This window comes from Struthio camelus, chromosome 7 (assembly GCF_040807025.1).
Source record: "Struthio camelus isolate bStrCam1 chromosome 7, bStrCam1.hap1, whole genome shotgun sequence".
Lineage (NCBI taxonomy): Eukaryota > Metazoa > Chordata > Aves > Struthioniformes > Struthionidae > Struthio > Struthio camelus.
In genome coordinates, this window is record NC_090948.1 from 3,724,610 (window position 1) to 3,739,304 (window position 14,695).

General features: G+C 45.1%; 1 protein-coding gene across 1 annotated transcript in view; it reads left to right on the forward strand.

Annotated features, from left to right (window-relative positions):
* Positions 1-1,134: 1,134 nt before the first annotated feature.
* ADAM12 (ADAM metallopeptidase domain 12) overlaps positions 1,135-14,695 on the forward strand; it is a 207,543-nt gene continuing 193,982 nt past the window's right edge. Inside the window, exon 1 of the mRNA XM_068951456.1 lies at positions 1,135-1,433. Within this exon, the coding sequence (XP_068807557.1) occupies positions 1,316-1,433 (118 nt within the window). The 5' untranslated portion in view covers positions 1,135-1,315. The remainder of the gene's footprint in view (positions 1,434-14,695) is intronic.

Below are 14,695 nucleotides of genomic sequence, written 5' to 3' on the forward strand. Positions count from 1 at the left end.
CTGAGAGGATAGCCGTTACCCTGAGGAAGTAACTGTGCCCCAGCTCCCGTTTGGGAGCCGTAGCATTTTGTGAGACCCGTGAAAAGCACAGACTGAGGTCACAGTTGAGCAGGGGACGTGTGCATCCTCCCACTTGGAGAAAGACGTAGTCTGGAGCACTGCAAACACTCACCAGCCTCTGCTCCAGAATGGACAAGAATCAGGCTTTCCAAAATGCAATTTTTGGATTGCCTGACTGTTGTGTCTGCTGGTGAACAGACACATATTTAGGCCAGTTTTACAAACTGTTTCACATGTGAGGAACATTGGATCAGGAGGCAAAATTAAGAATCAATATCCAAGTTATTAGATCTGGGAAGAATCTGATTGAATTAAAAATAAAACTGCACAGTATAGCTCTGTGAGGGTGTACAGGATCGGGACCTCTCTTTACTGCTCTAGGGCATTCTGCGCAACATCACTGTGGGCATTATATGCATTTCAGCAGTACGCTACGGATTAAATAATCTGCATTGGGTTATTCTCCCAGACAGTCGGTAATAGTAATTTGAATGAGGAAGATTTGAAAAAATGCATCTGGCAACACTGTGGGCGCATTTAAAAAAAAAAAGAAAAGGAAAAAGGAAAAACACAATATAAAATAAGTCAGAGGCACCAGAAATAACTCGGCAATAATTATGAAATCAGTAAATAATCCCTGTGCTCTAACCCACGCAGATGGCTTTCCGCGGGACGGGGCTCGGTAAAGCGTCGTGGCGGGTGGGGGGGGGGGGAATGGGAGAGGCCTCGGGCGGCGGCGCCGGTGGCCCCCGCGGAGGGGCGGCCGCGGCGCGGAGCGGCGGGCGGTAGGACCCCGCGGAGGGGCGGCCGCGGACAATAATTTGTTCCATTGTAATGCGAACTGCGAGCGCTGGCAGCGGGCAGCGCGCAGGCCTGCCGGCTGCCGCTAACGAGCCTGAATGCCTCCTGCGAGCCAGCGCGGACAGGCTGCTCATTTATTGCAACGGTCAACAGATTTTTTTTTTTCTTGCCAAAAAAAAAAAAAAAAGGAGAAGAAGAAGAAGAAACACCCCTCTGTTTAAAAAAAAAAAAAGAAACACAACACACACACACAACTTTCCCCCCCCCCCCCCCAAGAAAGCAAAGCCCAGCTCATCAGCAGCTCATGCAGGAGCAGGAGGGGTTTTGGAGTTAACTGCATGCAGGAAATCTCTCACATCCTGAGTCCCAGCTCGCTCCTCTCTGTAACTGTATATTATGGTGCTGCTCTCCAGCCCCAGCTGATGAAAGTTTGTCTCCTTCAGTCTGGGCTAAGATGTCAAAGCGTCTCCATGCAGAGCAGCAGCGCTTCCCTCCTCCGCACCCCCCGGCCCAGATTTTCATGCTGCTGCTGAGCCTCAGCTGGCTCTTTTTAGCATCATCCAGAGCTCAAGGTAAGTTAACGAGATATATATATAATATATATATGTGTGTGTATTTTAAGATACTTCCTCACTCTACACTCCATTTTAACGAGACAAGCGAAAAAACAAATTTAAGGGGGGAAAAGAAAAAAAGCCAAAAAACCCTGCAGCCGTTTGGCCGAGATGGGACGGTTCCCCGGGCGCCCAGGGCTACCGGAATTGCTCCGGGCCCCTTCGCCGCCGCCAGCGCTGCGCCCCCGGCCGCGCCCCCCGCTCCGGCCGCGGCCGCCTCCGCGGGGCTCCGCGCTGGGGGAGCGCGCAGCGGTGCGGTGCGCGGCGCTGGGGGCTGCGCAGCCCTTCGGGAAGGCTCGCTGCGTGCCCCCATGGCCGGGGGGGGGGGGCAGCTCCCCGCGGGGCGATCCGCAGCAGCGGAGCGGCGGGCAGGTCCCGCGCCCTCCCTGGGGCCCGTGCTGCCCCCTCGGTCCCCTCCGGAGCGGGGGGCGAGCGCGGGGCTGAGCGCAGCCCTGGGACGCAGCGCTGCCAGCTGGGCCAGCAACGCGTGGGGGACTTTTTTTCTTGGGGGGGGGGGGAGGGAAAAGGAGGGGGGAAAAAAAAAAAAGTAAGTGATGGTAAAAGCTTCCTTGCCAGATTAAATTTTACTCGCTACTATGCTCATGCAAAGTGAGGTCAGGGAGAACCAACTTCAGCTTTAAGGATGTGTTGCAGTACTTGCTTGGCTCCGTGATACCGCCGATACAGATCGGGGAACTGAGCGTGGCAAGATGAAGTGGCTTGTCCCCTTCTTTGTGCAGCAAGTCTGTGGCTTATCCAGGAATCACTGGAGGGCCCCTGGGCCTGTCGCCTTCACTGAGCAGCAGCTGACAGTGCATGCCGCATCTGAGCGAGGGAGGGAGCTTCTATCATATAAACATATTTAACAGCACTGATAAGAGTGTGCGTGTCAGTGCAAACCCTTGGCCTATGTCTTTTTTCATTGTAACTTAAAACCTTGTAAATGTTTGCTTGTCTCTAAATTTATGCACAGTGACTTTCACTGGGACTTTGGCGCTGTATTTGCTAGGAAGAAGATAAAGGTGTAGGTTTGTCGTATATTAGCTAGCACGTAAAAATCCTAGGGTAGACGGGGCTTGTCGCAGAGTTCAAGGGAGCACCTAGGATTTATGTTAATGGATTAACAGGAATTGAAGTTAAAACCGCTTTGCCTTTGCGAGGGGTTTGAACTCCTCCTGCTCTACATTACTATTTCTTCCCTTATGCCAAATCAGCACTTTGGGGGTAAAAGACTGCAGAAGTTTTTGGGTAGATGAAGAGAAATTGGGGCCTCTGCTCGCCTGTGACTGTTCCCCTTGGCATTTGCGCGAGTCGAGGCAGCGGGCACCGGCTGCTCCGAGCGCAGAGTTGGCTACGGCCCTGACCCTCCTCTCCGCTGAGAGCTGCGGCACGTGGTCAAGGTACGCTGAGACGAGGGTACGTGCCATTGCGTGCCCAGGTAAGGGTCTCCCAGCACTCACGTGCGGCAGAAGTCAAGAAAGGAACATATTCCAAAGTGGTTGTCCCTACAATAAAATAAAAGGACGAGCTGTGGATGGCTTGGACTTGGCAGACTGGTCACAGAGAGAAACGGTAAGTGGGAGAGGAACTCCTGTTAGGCTGGCCTGTTATAAAAGACCTGCTACACTGAGTAATCAAGATACAGGGCTTACAGTGAGCGTACTCTAGCTGACTTCCAACAGCGTTTCTTGGACCAGGTGATGTCAATGTTATGGTTCAAAGAGCTGAGCTCAGGCTCTAAGGTTATGCTTACCCTGATTAATTAAGCTCTCTGTAGAGTTTACATCAGCTGACCATCGTTACAGTGGATGTCCAAGTTTGAGCAACAGCGGCACTTGCTGACCCTCGCAGCCCAGCTGCATTTCTGGTTTGAAACTCCCTCTGCCATGCTACTTCTTTCCTCCTCCTCTTCTTTCCATAATATGTATACAATTTGCTCTTTTGGTACCTCCAGCCAGAGTACTTAGCGAGTATCCTTTATTTTAATTCTTTTTCTCTGCTGAAGTAGAGAGCAGCTTTTGATTTGCCAGGGTGCATGTGCTTTCTTGGTCATAGAGGTGCTGAAAGTTACAGCCACGAGCTTCTGGACCCACCGAAGCAGCCACTGAGGAAAAGTCCTCCCAGCTGTGTTGAGACAAATCTTGTGCTGCTGTTCTGAAGCTTTGCAATTTTTACCTCAGCTGGCTTTCCTACTGCAACTTATTCCTGGCCGAGTTCAGCTTTGCCGGCAGCAGGAGGCTTAGCTGTGCTTGGGGCCACCCTGTCCTCCTCCGGTGGTGCAGGTTTCCTCCATGGGCTTCAGCTGCTGGGACCCACCGGACCAAGCTGCTGCCCTGTCGCTTGGGAAGCCCAGCGCTTCCCAAACACCATGACGTGTGCCGAGTAACGGGCTCCCTTAACAGTCTTAGCAATTGAAGGTACTGCCAGGGCATCCTCACTTTTACCTAGACGCACGCTGAGTGATTACGGCGGAAGTGTAAGTTATGATGTGCCTTGAAAACTGATAATGAAATGTGGTTATTTTAAAAGGCAAAAGAGGTGCATAACTGGGACTGCCCTCATAGCAGTTCTAATATTAAACTGGAATTATCAGGTTTTGAGTGAGGCAACTTGGAAACAGTTTTGCCTGCCACTCTTAGTATGCATTCCCTTGCCAATTTTTATGGTTTTACAATTGCATTTTCAGATTTCCAAAACTGCTAACTCTTGGTTGCTGACTCAAAGGACCATCATGAACAAAAAGGGAAACTTGCTGAAAAGCTGGCCTCGACAGAAAAGCTAATTTTGCTTTGCATTCTTGTTGGCGAATAATAGCTAATAGGATAGCATGTAATCTTACCAATTTAGTCAAATGCCTGAAATTCAACATCTCTGTAAGCCTTTTGCAGAGTCAAGGCCTTCCTGTATCTACAAGGAAGCCAATATAAGTGGGAGCGTATAAAGGCACTCTCCAAAACAGTGTGTTTGGGAGAAACCTTTTAACTCTCTTTTAGGTATTAGCTGTTAGCTGGAAGAACAGCAAAGGAGGAAAAAGAATCCTAAAACTTCAATCCACAGTTCTTTACTTTAAAATAACTTTTCTGCCAGACGTTTTGTTACTGATTGCAACTGCATTGGCCGTAATGAAAATAAATTACATGAAAAGATATCTTTCTTTTTCCTCTCACTTTAAAACTGATCTCTCCAGCATAACCTGTCTTTTAGAGTTCACTTTAAAGTATTGTCGTCTTTCAAACTGGTCCAGAGTTTGTGGCGGATATTTACGGTCTGTGTCTAATCACCTTCCTGCTTGACGATTACCCCTATCAGCTCCCCTGCAGACAGCCTGGCACGAGCTGCCGCTGTTGTCCAGAGGGCTCACTAGATCCGTGCCAAAATCCACCAGCTGAGAATATTATGCCCACTCTTCACATTATGTTCACATCGTTAACTCTCCCACTTGCTGAGGGGCTGCCGGTTTTGTTTGGTGGTGTTTTGCCAAGCTGCTCATCCCCTGTTTTCCAAAAAGCTGTTGAGCTTTTTGGAAAGGTCGCCATCCAGCCACAGAGAGCATCCTCTAAGGAGGGGCAGATGGGCCGCATTTCAGCCTGCTCTGCCGCCCCAGTGGCAGTTCCCTAATGATACACGAGTGACAGCCGCAGATGAGGGTTATGTTTATCTGGTGCTTTCACTGAAGCTGTTAGCCGAGATTGATGCTATTGATCACAAAATTCTGCTTTAAAAAGGCTGAATTCATGTAATGGCTTATTTGGTTCTTCACCACGCTTGTTCAGATCTCACACGTCCTAATACTGACAGATTTATCACTAGTGGTCCCTGTGCTCTAACATATCTCAAATTGCCAGTGCAAATGTCCAAGGAGTCTAGCTGAGCTTTTTTTTTTTTTTTGCTTAGTATTCATGTGCGTCCTTTTGGGCAGTATCGCTTGCGCTCAAGGGCTCCAGTGCTACGTGTAAATCAACAGCAGCGAGCTCTGTTTGTCAAACAGGCAATGTGACACCTTCAGTCCCCTGCCAGCACGGAGCCGGCAGGGCAACGGAGCAGCCTGTACGTGTGCTTCCAGGGGATTTCGACAAACCCACTTCTGATGTTGTTGCTGCCGAGCCTGGCACCTGGGAATTTGACTATTAGAGACTTTGTGTTTGAGGGCCAATTGGGCGATTTTTATCTTGACTTTTTTTCCTGTGACAGTCATTGTAAATGGAGAAATGACATTTCAAGGGGTAGTGTTTACAATTTAGGACTGAAATGCTGTCATGCTAACGTGGCCAGGCTCCATCATGCCAACAGGCTTTCCTCAGCTCTACGTCTCGTGCAGCATCCAGTCCTGCTTAGGAGGTCAGGCTCTTCATGCTAGTACTGTTAGGGGGATTTTTGGTTTTCTTTAATCCCTTTTTCTGATGCCTCCTTCTCCTCTACAAGTTCTTGCGTTTTACTCTATGCCACCTCGGATTTTGTTCTTCATGTTGTGTGCTCGTTGTAATACAAGTATCCTTTTCAGATTACTGATAGGATGAATGCACTTCATCTCTAAAACTTTGTAATATTAAAGGCTTAAGTTGCACCTGCACAGTCAGAGGTTGCACACCTGCTGAGTCTCCAGGACAAATCGACAAAGGGCTAAATGAAAACTGCATGACTTAATAACATCTGTTAGATGATTGCAGATGATTCTTGGTAGGACAGCACAGTGCAAAAGGATGATCCCTTTGATTCCTGGTTAACACAGAGCAAAGTGCTTCCATTGCATTAAATTTTTATCTTATTAATTAAAGGTTCACAAGATAATTGAGAAAAGGTATTGGTTTTTCTGAGACCCCTGCTCCAGGACGTTGACCCTTCTCCCTACTGCAATTTGGACACTCAGCTGAAAAGTGCCTATTGATCTGGTGAAGTCTGTGACTTTGACTAGTCTGTCATCCATGACTATTTTAACCTTTCCAGCATGTGCACACCAGAAAAAAATCTCAGAATAATGTTTTTATGCCTTCTTGGGTAGTTTTCTTTTCTCAGCCAGATTTTCAAGCTTGTGATTGTCTTTTACGGTAGGTTGGCTGGTGAACTTTTAATGATTAGGCTATCCGTGTGTTACTGAGCTTAATGCTAAAATTATCAAGTAAACTTGCCTAATACATGATATTAAATCACAATTACCTTAAAATCTCTTAACTGAGACCAAGTCTGTAGCCAGGAGCACAACAGCACTGGAACTAGTGCACAAGGTCTGTGGAAGGCTTATATTAGCAATGCGCAGTGAAAAATGATACATCTGAAGAATGGGAGATGAAATGTTGTTTTCTGATAGTCATATAAACTGTGTGGTAAGAGTATAAGTAAGTCTATCAGTAGTGATGTGACTTAATCAAGCAGGCTTATCAGCAGAGAGCATCACGCATTCAGGAAATGTGGTACTAGGCATTTGGACTCCATGAATTCTAGTTCTTGCTCTGACAATACCACCTCTTTGCTAATGGCCAACTTCTTTTGCCCGTTTCACAAAGAGAGGAGTAGTATCTATAGTATTTGGTGAAATGAAGGAATGTTGTCACTATTAGCTATTTAGCATCACATAAGAGTTTGAAAATGTGTTGATATCCAGTTAGCACCAGTGTTTCAGAAAGTGACTTGATGAACTGCATTATCTAATCAGAAATCCTGACTCCTCTGTTAAATTACTTCATGTTGTTTCATTAAGTTTTTTACATTGCATATACATGGTGTTGCTGTTCACCCGGATTTGGAATTAGAATGAGAAACAACTTTTTTTTTTTTTTGGTCCATCAGGTCAACATGACGAAACCATAGACTGGATAAACATATCCTTTCTTGTCCAAAATATATGATCTAATATGGCAAGAAGCGGAACATTTCATGGGCTTTTAACCATGCTGGATAATATACAGCGAGGCATAAAAAGCTGGAGGCAGGACTTGGCACAAAAGGATCTTCCACTAGTTTATTCTATGAGATATTTGTTAAGAGGAACAGTGTCAGTCATTAGAAATGTGCTCTAACAGTATACATCAGCCACATTTAAGTGCAAAACCTTTTTCTGACAATGGTGAAAGTTTGCTGTTTCCTGTGCTTCTATTCAAACTTTTCTCAAATCTGAAAATAGCTGATGAAGCAAGAGAAATAAATTTCATGTGACCGCTTACTTTTGAAAGAATATTTTCAGAATAGAAACTTCACCACATCCAAATGTTTATGGAATTCTGTTTTGATACAGTTATGTAGAAAAAGAAATCCCTGACTCTGTCTTAATTCCACATTAAATAAGTGAGGTGAGCATGCAGGCCTGACTCTGCATGGAGCCGGGCATCACAAATACCTTTATTCATCCGTGCTGCCTGTATGCACTCATTAATTTCATAGCGTGCTTAAGGTCCTCTGCTGGCTCAGTGATTAAAATATGAGGAAGAGAGTTATTTGGTCGACGTTATTTAGGTCTGTATTCTCCCACAGAGAGAGCTGAGGTGTCAGAGCTATAGCTGGGAATAACATTTGGTCCTGTGTAGGGAAGGATACAGCATCCTGCATCTGATTTGTGTTCCATTGCACTGGAGGTCATAAAACTGTATTCAGATTAAATGCACATCTTGCGTTTTTATCACAGCTTTTAAAGCATCATCTAAACATTTCAACTGAAATAGTATAGTAAATACTATTGTATGTGTTCATCTATTGCCTCTTAAGTGAGGAAAATACATCCCACTGGAGGAAGGCTCTGGGTAAACACTTGCTTTTGAGGGGGAAGTGCAGTGTCATTACAGAAGAAATCTTCACACTTAAGAAAGAAGGAGCTTGTCTATTTAATTTGTATTGTATATGTTCCTTGTTTATGGATCTGATGCTCAGCTGGGATAAATTGTCTCAACACTGTGGATTTGGCTCGTTTGTAAAACTTGATGTGTGTGCTATCTATTTAAAACCTGCTGGAAAGGAACAAAATGTGTGTCCCTTAAGTGAACAAAGCTGCTGTAGTGCCATGGGAAGATGTCCTGGATGTTCTCCTTGCCCTGAGGAAACACTAAAAATAAACGTTCAATATTTCCATAGCGAACTTCCTGAAAAAGCCTATGGAAGTCAAGAGTTATGGACAGATCCTGTGCTTATGGTGACGTTTGTTGTAAGGTTACACATGTAAACCTGAGTAGGACAGGAGGCTACAAGAGCATTAAATAACTCTAATTTTTCACTCTTCATTTGCATTTCAAAAAGTAGGAGGACACAGACTTCACTGGTAGCTTATGTTAGTACAGGTGCAGTTAATTTTTCTTTCTCTGCTGTTGTGTAATGCCAGTAGCAGGTATTCCCCATACAGAGAAAAATGCATGGTGGGTATTAACTATCCAGCTCATTTGCTAGGCTTGGGAAAGAACTGCAAAAGGTTTCCTGTGCACATTTACCTAAGTTAATCCTGCAGTTTGCTTCAGCTGGGTTTGCTCTGTTTTAACTGCGATTTCCTAGCGAACACCTGAATGAATGATCTGCGTGCATGCGAAAAGCACAATTTAAACTCCATTCTCTTTTCACTGATGATCATATATTGTGTATGGGAAGGAACATCCATTGATGTTGTTAAGCTAAGGATTCCTTTTACTTGGGGCGGGGTGGGGAGGCTGATAAATCGCTGGGAAAAAAGGATTGAACAGTACCTTTTATAAGACTGAGAGGAAACTGTATTTTGGGGAGTAATTTTGAGTGTAAAGGAGCCTTTCTGGAGGATTTGGAGGGGAGGAGCTGGAGAAGAATGCTCTGGTATTCCTGAAGCACCTTCGGGGGGACACAAGGGAAGCGGTGCAGAGATGTTGCTGTGTTCAGCTGCCAGGTCATTCTCCGCGCTTGCACAGCTGTACATAAGAATGATGATGCTGAGTTGGGACAGGACATCCTTCACTGTGGCATCCTGGAAATGCCTTTGTAAAAGGGAGTGTGCTGTTCTCGGAGAACAGGCATACCGTCAAGGCATACTGTCAGCTGGCAGCAGCTCACAAACCTTCTCACTGTCTGCTCTGGTCTCCTAATGGCGTGAGTTGTGTATAACATCAGCCTGTTACATGAAACTGGATTAATTTTGGTTTCATCCTCCCTGCTCCCCTAACAACCCCTTTCCTCATGTCTGGACGTGGCAGAGATGGAAAAAGGGAGTGCAGGATGGTTCTGTTGGGGGCAAACCCCAATTGCTGTTGATATTCCTTACCTATTGTTAGTACTGTCCTGCTTGTTTTCATGAGAAAGAATGACTAGGACAATTTAGAAGGCGGCACCATGACTTGGAAATGAAGCAAACGTAAGACAGGATTTGCAGTAGGAGAACAGAGGTTCTCCTAAGCAGTTTGCTGCTTCCTTTTTGAAGCTGCTTTGGGTTTGAGTCTTGCATCCAGAATTTGCCCCTTCCCCTGAAAACTCAAAGCGCTGAGCCCCTCCATGGGAGGGAACCACTCAATACATACCCATAGCTTAGTGTGCTGAAAGGCACTATTGTTTCAAAACTTCTCTGGCTTATTTCTCTCAAATTTTGAAATGTTCTATCTAGAAAAAATCAAAACTCTGTCCTTGGACTGGTCCTGAATAGTAATTCCTCAGTCAAACAAAACAAAATCACAAATGAGACTGGACAGCTGTTTCCCAAATATAGCATATGCATATATGCTATACAAGGTAATAAAGCTTAGTTTTCACTATTTGAAATGTTCTGTAGTCTCCCTGCCCCCTCCCTCCAGTCAATGGCAAATGTTGTTCTCGGAACTCCACTCCTCACATTTTGTTCTTGAGAACAGAGAGGATATTGAGATATACTAGCTTCTTTCCTTGAGTGCATTTCAATATGCATTTTGTATAATGAGAGCCCAAATCCTTCTCGCATTACTTATGGTCTAATCACACTGTGCTCTTGCAAGATTGCTTTAATCGCATTTGCATCAGCAGGAGTAACTCTGTATGATAAGCAATATTTCATCTGCAAACATAAGAGAAGACCGATATCAGGTGCATGACTAAAATGGACCTCGCTGTCCTGGATTTGTTACAGCACTGCTGTCTAGCAAGGAAAGTTGTAGCATCCTGATTTGAGAAATAGGTTTTCAGGAAACGAAAGGAACAAAAAACTATCTTAAAGGTTTTATAGAGGACTTGTCAAATATGATAGTTCCCTTTTAATTTTCTAGTAGGTTTCTTTTTGGCATATGTGAACTCCCAAGAAGCGCGAAGCTGCCTAGTGCAAAAGACATCATTTTGTAGTTTAGCCATGACATTACAGTGTATGAGAACTGAAAAGTTATATAGATATTACACCAATATATAAACCATGTGTGTTAGAAAGACAAGTTCAGTTTTGAAATATTTGACTTAGCTATGCTTTTCACTTTCAATCTGTGCCAAACATATGCTTGAATGACTGATGGAGTCATATGGTTCCCTGAATAAAAAGCACTTTATTGTGCACAGACGTAGAGCCTTCCAACAGTTGTATTACAGAAGCTTGAAGATTAAGATGATCCAACTGCTTAGGGGGTATGTTCTACAATGAACATTTTATTTTTCTTTTTTTTTTTCTGCTCTCTCCTCTTTTTTTGCTTTAAGATGTGTCATTAGTTTGTTCAGCTGGCTGCGCAGTGACACTGGCCGCAGCAATCTTCAGTTGACAAGAACAGCAGCATACCTTTAGTTTTAAGCTTTTGCTCCCATGTTCACATTAAAATGTTGAGCGCACAACGTTTTTCCAGAGAGTTTACGGGATTTCATGGGGGAGGGTTAGGAGGGCTGTTCCCAACGCAGATTATTTCATCAGCAGAATTAGGTTTAGGAAGGGAATGACTCATGCAAGAACAAGTGATGACAGGAGATAGTTCTTCGAATTATAAAGCTGAAATAGTAAAAAGCCTGTTTTAAATGCTGTTTAGTTAAAGGAGATCAGGGTGTCTTAAACTCGTATTTCTCATCTGGCTCTCCCGAAGCCGAGCAGTGTGAAAGATCAAGTGGACGTGCTGCAAAATCGCGCACAGATGAGCTCGCAGCTGACAGGCCTGTCAAGCGGGAGAGTGAGAGCGGGGTGGGGGGATCGTTTTTCATTAAAAGCTGAAAGAACAGAAAATTAAACTCAGAAAGGCGTGGAGTCACCTCGCTGCTGCTTGTCCTCAGGCTCATCTAAGACCTTTGCTGACTTTTGAGGTTCGAAAAATTTGGTACACGAGTAGTGATTTTTTTTTTATTTATTTTTTTCCCCCCAATGTGAGGGAAAAGACAAGACCCATGCCTGAGGTGATCCGTGCAATTGATTGTTTTTTGAAAGTTACTTGTACTAGATGCCTGAGGTCTTGGGTTTGGGAATGGTGGGAAGACACAAGGACAGCTTGGTGTCTAGTTAGGTGGCTTTTTTTAAATAACAGCGTTATTTTCAAGGCGGGCCATGAAGGGACTAATTTAACTAGACTTCTGTGGAGAGACTCAGCCTACTGCTTAGATGGGTAAAGGTGAGTGCGGAAAGTAATCTGCGGTTCCGAACTAATAAAAAGTCGAGCGCAAGAGCATGCAGTGCTTATTATTATTATTATGACATGTTGTTATAATCGGCAGTATTAATAAATATAACTTGGCAGGGCGGGTCTGGGCCAGGCAGCCCCGTGAGGTGAGCAGGGCCCTGGGGCCTGACAGGACCCTGCCCCTGACATGGCGGCGTGGGGCGGGGAGGGGAGGGGAGGACCCTGCCCCTGACATGGCGGCGTGGGGCGGGCAGGGGAGGGGAGGACCCTGCCCCTGACATGGCGGCGCGGGCAGGGAGGACCCTACCCTGACGTGGCGGCACGGGGGCTCTTCTCCAACACACCGGAGGACACCAGGGACGCCGGCTTTATTATAAATCCGTGTGTTAACGGATGCGCCGGGCCTATAGGGCAGCGCAGGTCTGGGGCGCCGTGTCTGGGGGAGCGGAAACCGTGCGATAAAGAAAAGCCAGCCCTTCTGCAGGCATCCGCGCAGCTTGGTCTGGGGGTGGGTTGTTTGTTTTGTTTTGTTTTCCCCCTTCGCTTTAGTCTGCTTTATCCCGGCCCGTTCAGCTCTGAGAGCGTCCTCCTTTCTGTTTATCGTAAAGGCAAATAAACCGTACTGCCTGACTAAAACCTTATTAATTTTAAGTTAATGCGTATCTGAAGTGGATCTGGGCTTCCTCAGGCGGCAGCGGCCGTTAAACAAAGACGTCAGGCCGCGTGCTTAAGAGTTTATTTTGCACAGAGCTCAGAGGAACTGAAATGCAAAGTGAAAAGATGAAAACTGTTTGTAACTACTCGCAAACAAGTCCTTGCATGATACGGTGCGAAGAAGAACAGTTGTAGAAATACACTGCAGAGGGATAATACTTAAGCTGCACAAAAGTCACTGATAGATAACATCTACTCATCTCGCTGTTTGTACAAAGTACCTTTCATTTAACTGAAAATAGAATAAAGGAGCTTGTGGGCTGTGTGTGGATCAAAAGAGTTACCTTCTGCGCTGGCTGAAAATAGAAAACAGCTAGACCTGACTGTGAAGGTTTTCCTGTGGAAAAAGGGGAGACAAGCTTGCATCGGAGAGAACTGGGCAGAATTTCACTGAAACGGAAAATAAGTAGGTGAATAAGTAGGTGCATGTGATTTAAAAAGATAGGAAACGTGGGTCCAGTAAAGGTTTCTAGTAGTACAGATGGCCTGTTTCCCCCTCCTCTTCTCATGACACTTCACCAAAATTTAAATTCTTTGATTTCAGTTCTAACGCTATTTGTATTGCTGTAATGCCAAGAGTCTCCACAGAGAAGAGGCCTCATTGTTAATGTAATGCAAACAGCTTTAATGTCCCAGCTTCAAAGAATTCGTAATCAAAATTGATAACACAGATGAAAAGAGGCAGAGAGGGAAATATCCATGCGTCTCTGCCCATGAGCTGTGGCACTTGACCAAGGACATGAAAACCCTATGTGAGTGCAGGTCTCTGGTTTGGTCACGCACCTCTTCTCTTGGTGGTCCTCTGAGATACCTGCTCTGAGATGGGAGGCCCGTAATCAACAGAAGACATCGGGGAATGAAACCTTAAGGAAAAAAAAAAAAAGAGAAAGGAAAAGGGGTGCTGGAGGGAACACACATCCACAGGAGTGTGTTGTTTAGTCCTTGTGCAAGAAACTACGTCGTATCTGACTGGGGCACTGAGGAACTAGTTGTTATCGCTCATCCGTTTGGGCCGTTCTCACTTGGCTCAAGTACCGTAGGGGAGTATGCTTTACCCTTGGAAAGCATTGCTTTCGCTCCAGCTGCCAGGAAGGGAGACAGCTGCAGGATAACAGGGGTTTGGTTGCAGAAGATGGGTAGATTTACGGCCGGGCTTCCTCCTGGGGATAACTTCTTTGGTGTTTACAGCAGTGGTCTGAGGTTGGGGCTGCGTGTGACCGAAGCACTTTGCTAAAGCTTTCTGACGATGCCAGCGACCATTCCACCTTTGTATCTGCTCAGAAACCAACACAGCTGTTCAGATTAGGTGCTGATGTGGGACTGTGGGACTGTTTGTACCAGTTATTTTTTTTTTTTTTCAAGGTTTCCTGCACTTTTCAACTTCAGTTATGTCTATCCTTTTTTAGCCTGAGTCTCTTATGGTTACCTTTTTGTTTTCTTTTTTTTTTTTTTCCAGGCTTTGCTTTGTGTCTTTCTCTACCCATGTTTCTTATCTCTGTATCCTGTTGTTCCGTTGGGCTCTGTAGGCCTTTTTGATACTGCCATCTTTCCCTGTCCCAGATAAATATGCAGAGGTTCCTCTTCATCAGCTGCAGTATCTTGTTTTCTGACAAGCTGTTCTTTGAAGCTGCATAATCAGTCTGCAGGATCCTTTTTAAAAATATTTACCTTTCTTTATCTTCCATCTACTTTTATATTTAAACAGTGTCTTCGAGTTAAGCTCACAGCTATATGGGTTGTTTTATTTTGTACTCTTTCAGAAATATGCGTAGTACGTTAATGTAATGACCTTAAACCAGAAGCCCATCACTCTTTGATTTACAAAAGAAATTGTAACGTGCATATGTTGTACCGAGGGCAGCTGAGAATTAAGCAAATGCGTAACATTAAGTGCTTTCCAGAATGAGGCCACGTGACGCAGCCATGGTGCTTCTTCCACCTTTCAGGAAACTGTGATTTCTATCACATGCAGTAATTTAAATAAAAACATTCAGATATGCAGCAAAATATTTGGCTGAAGGA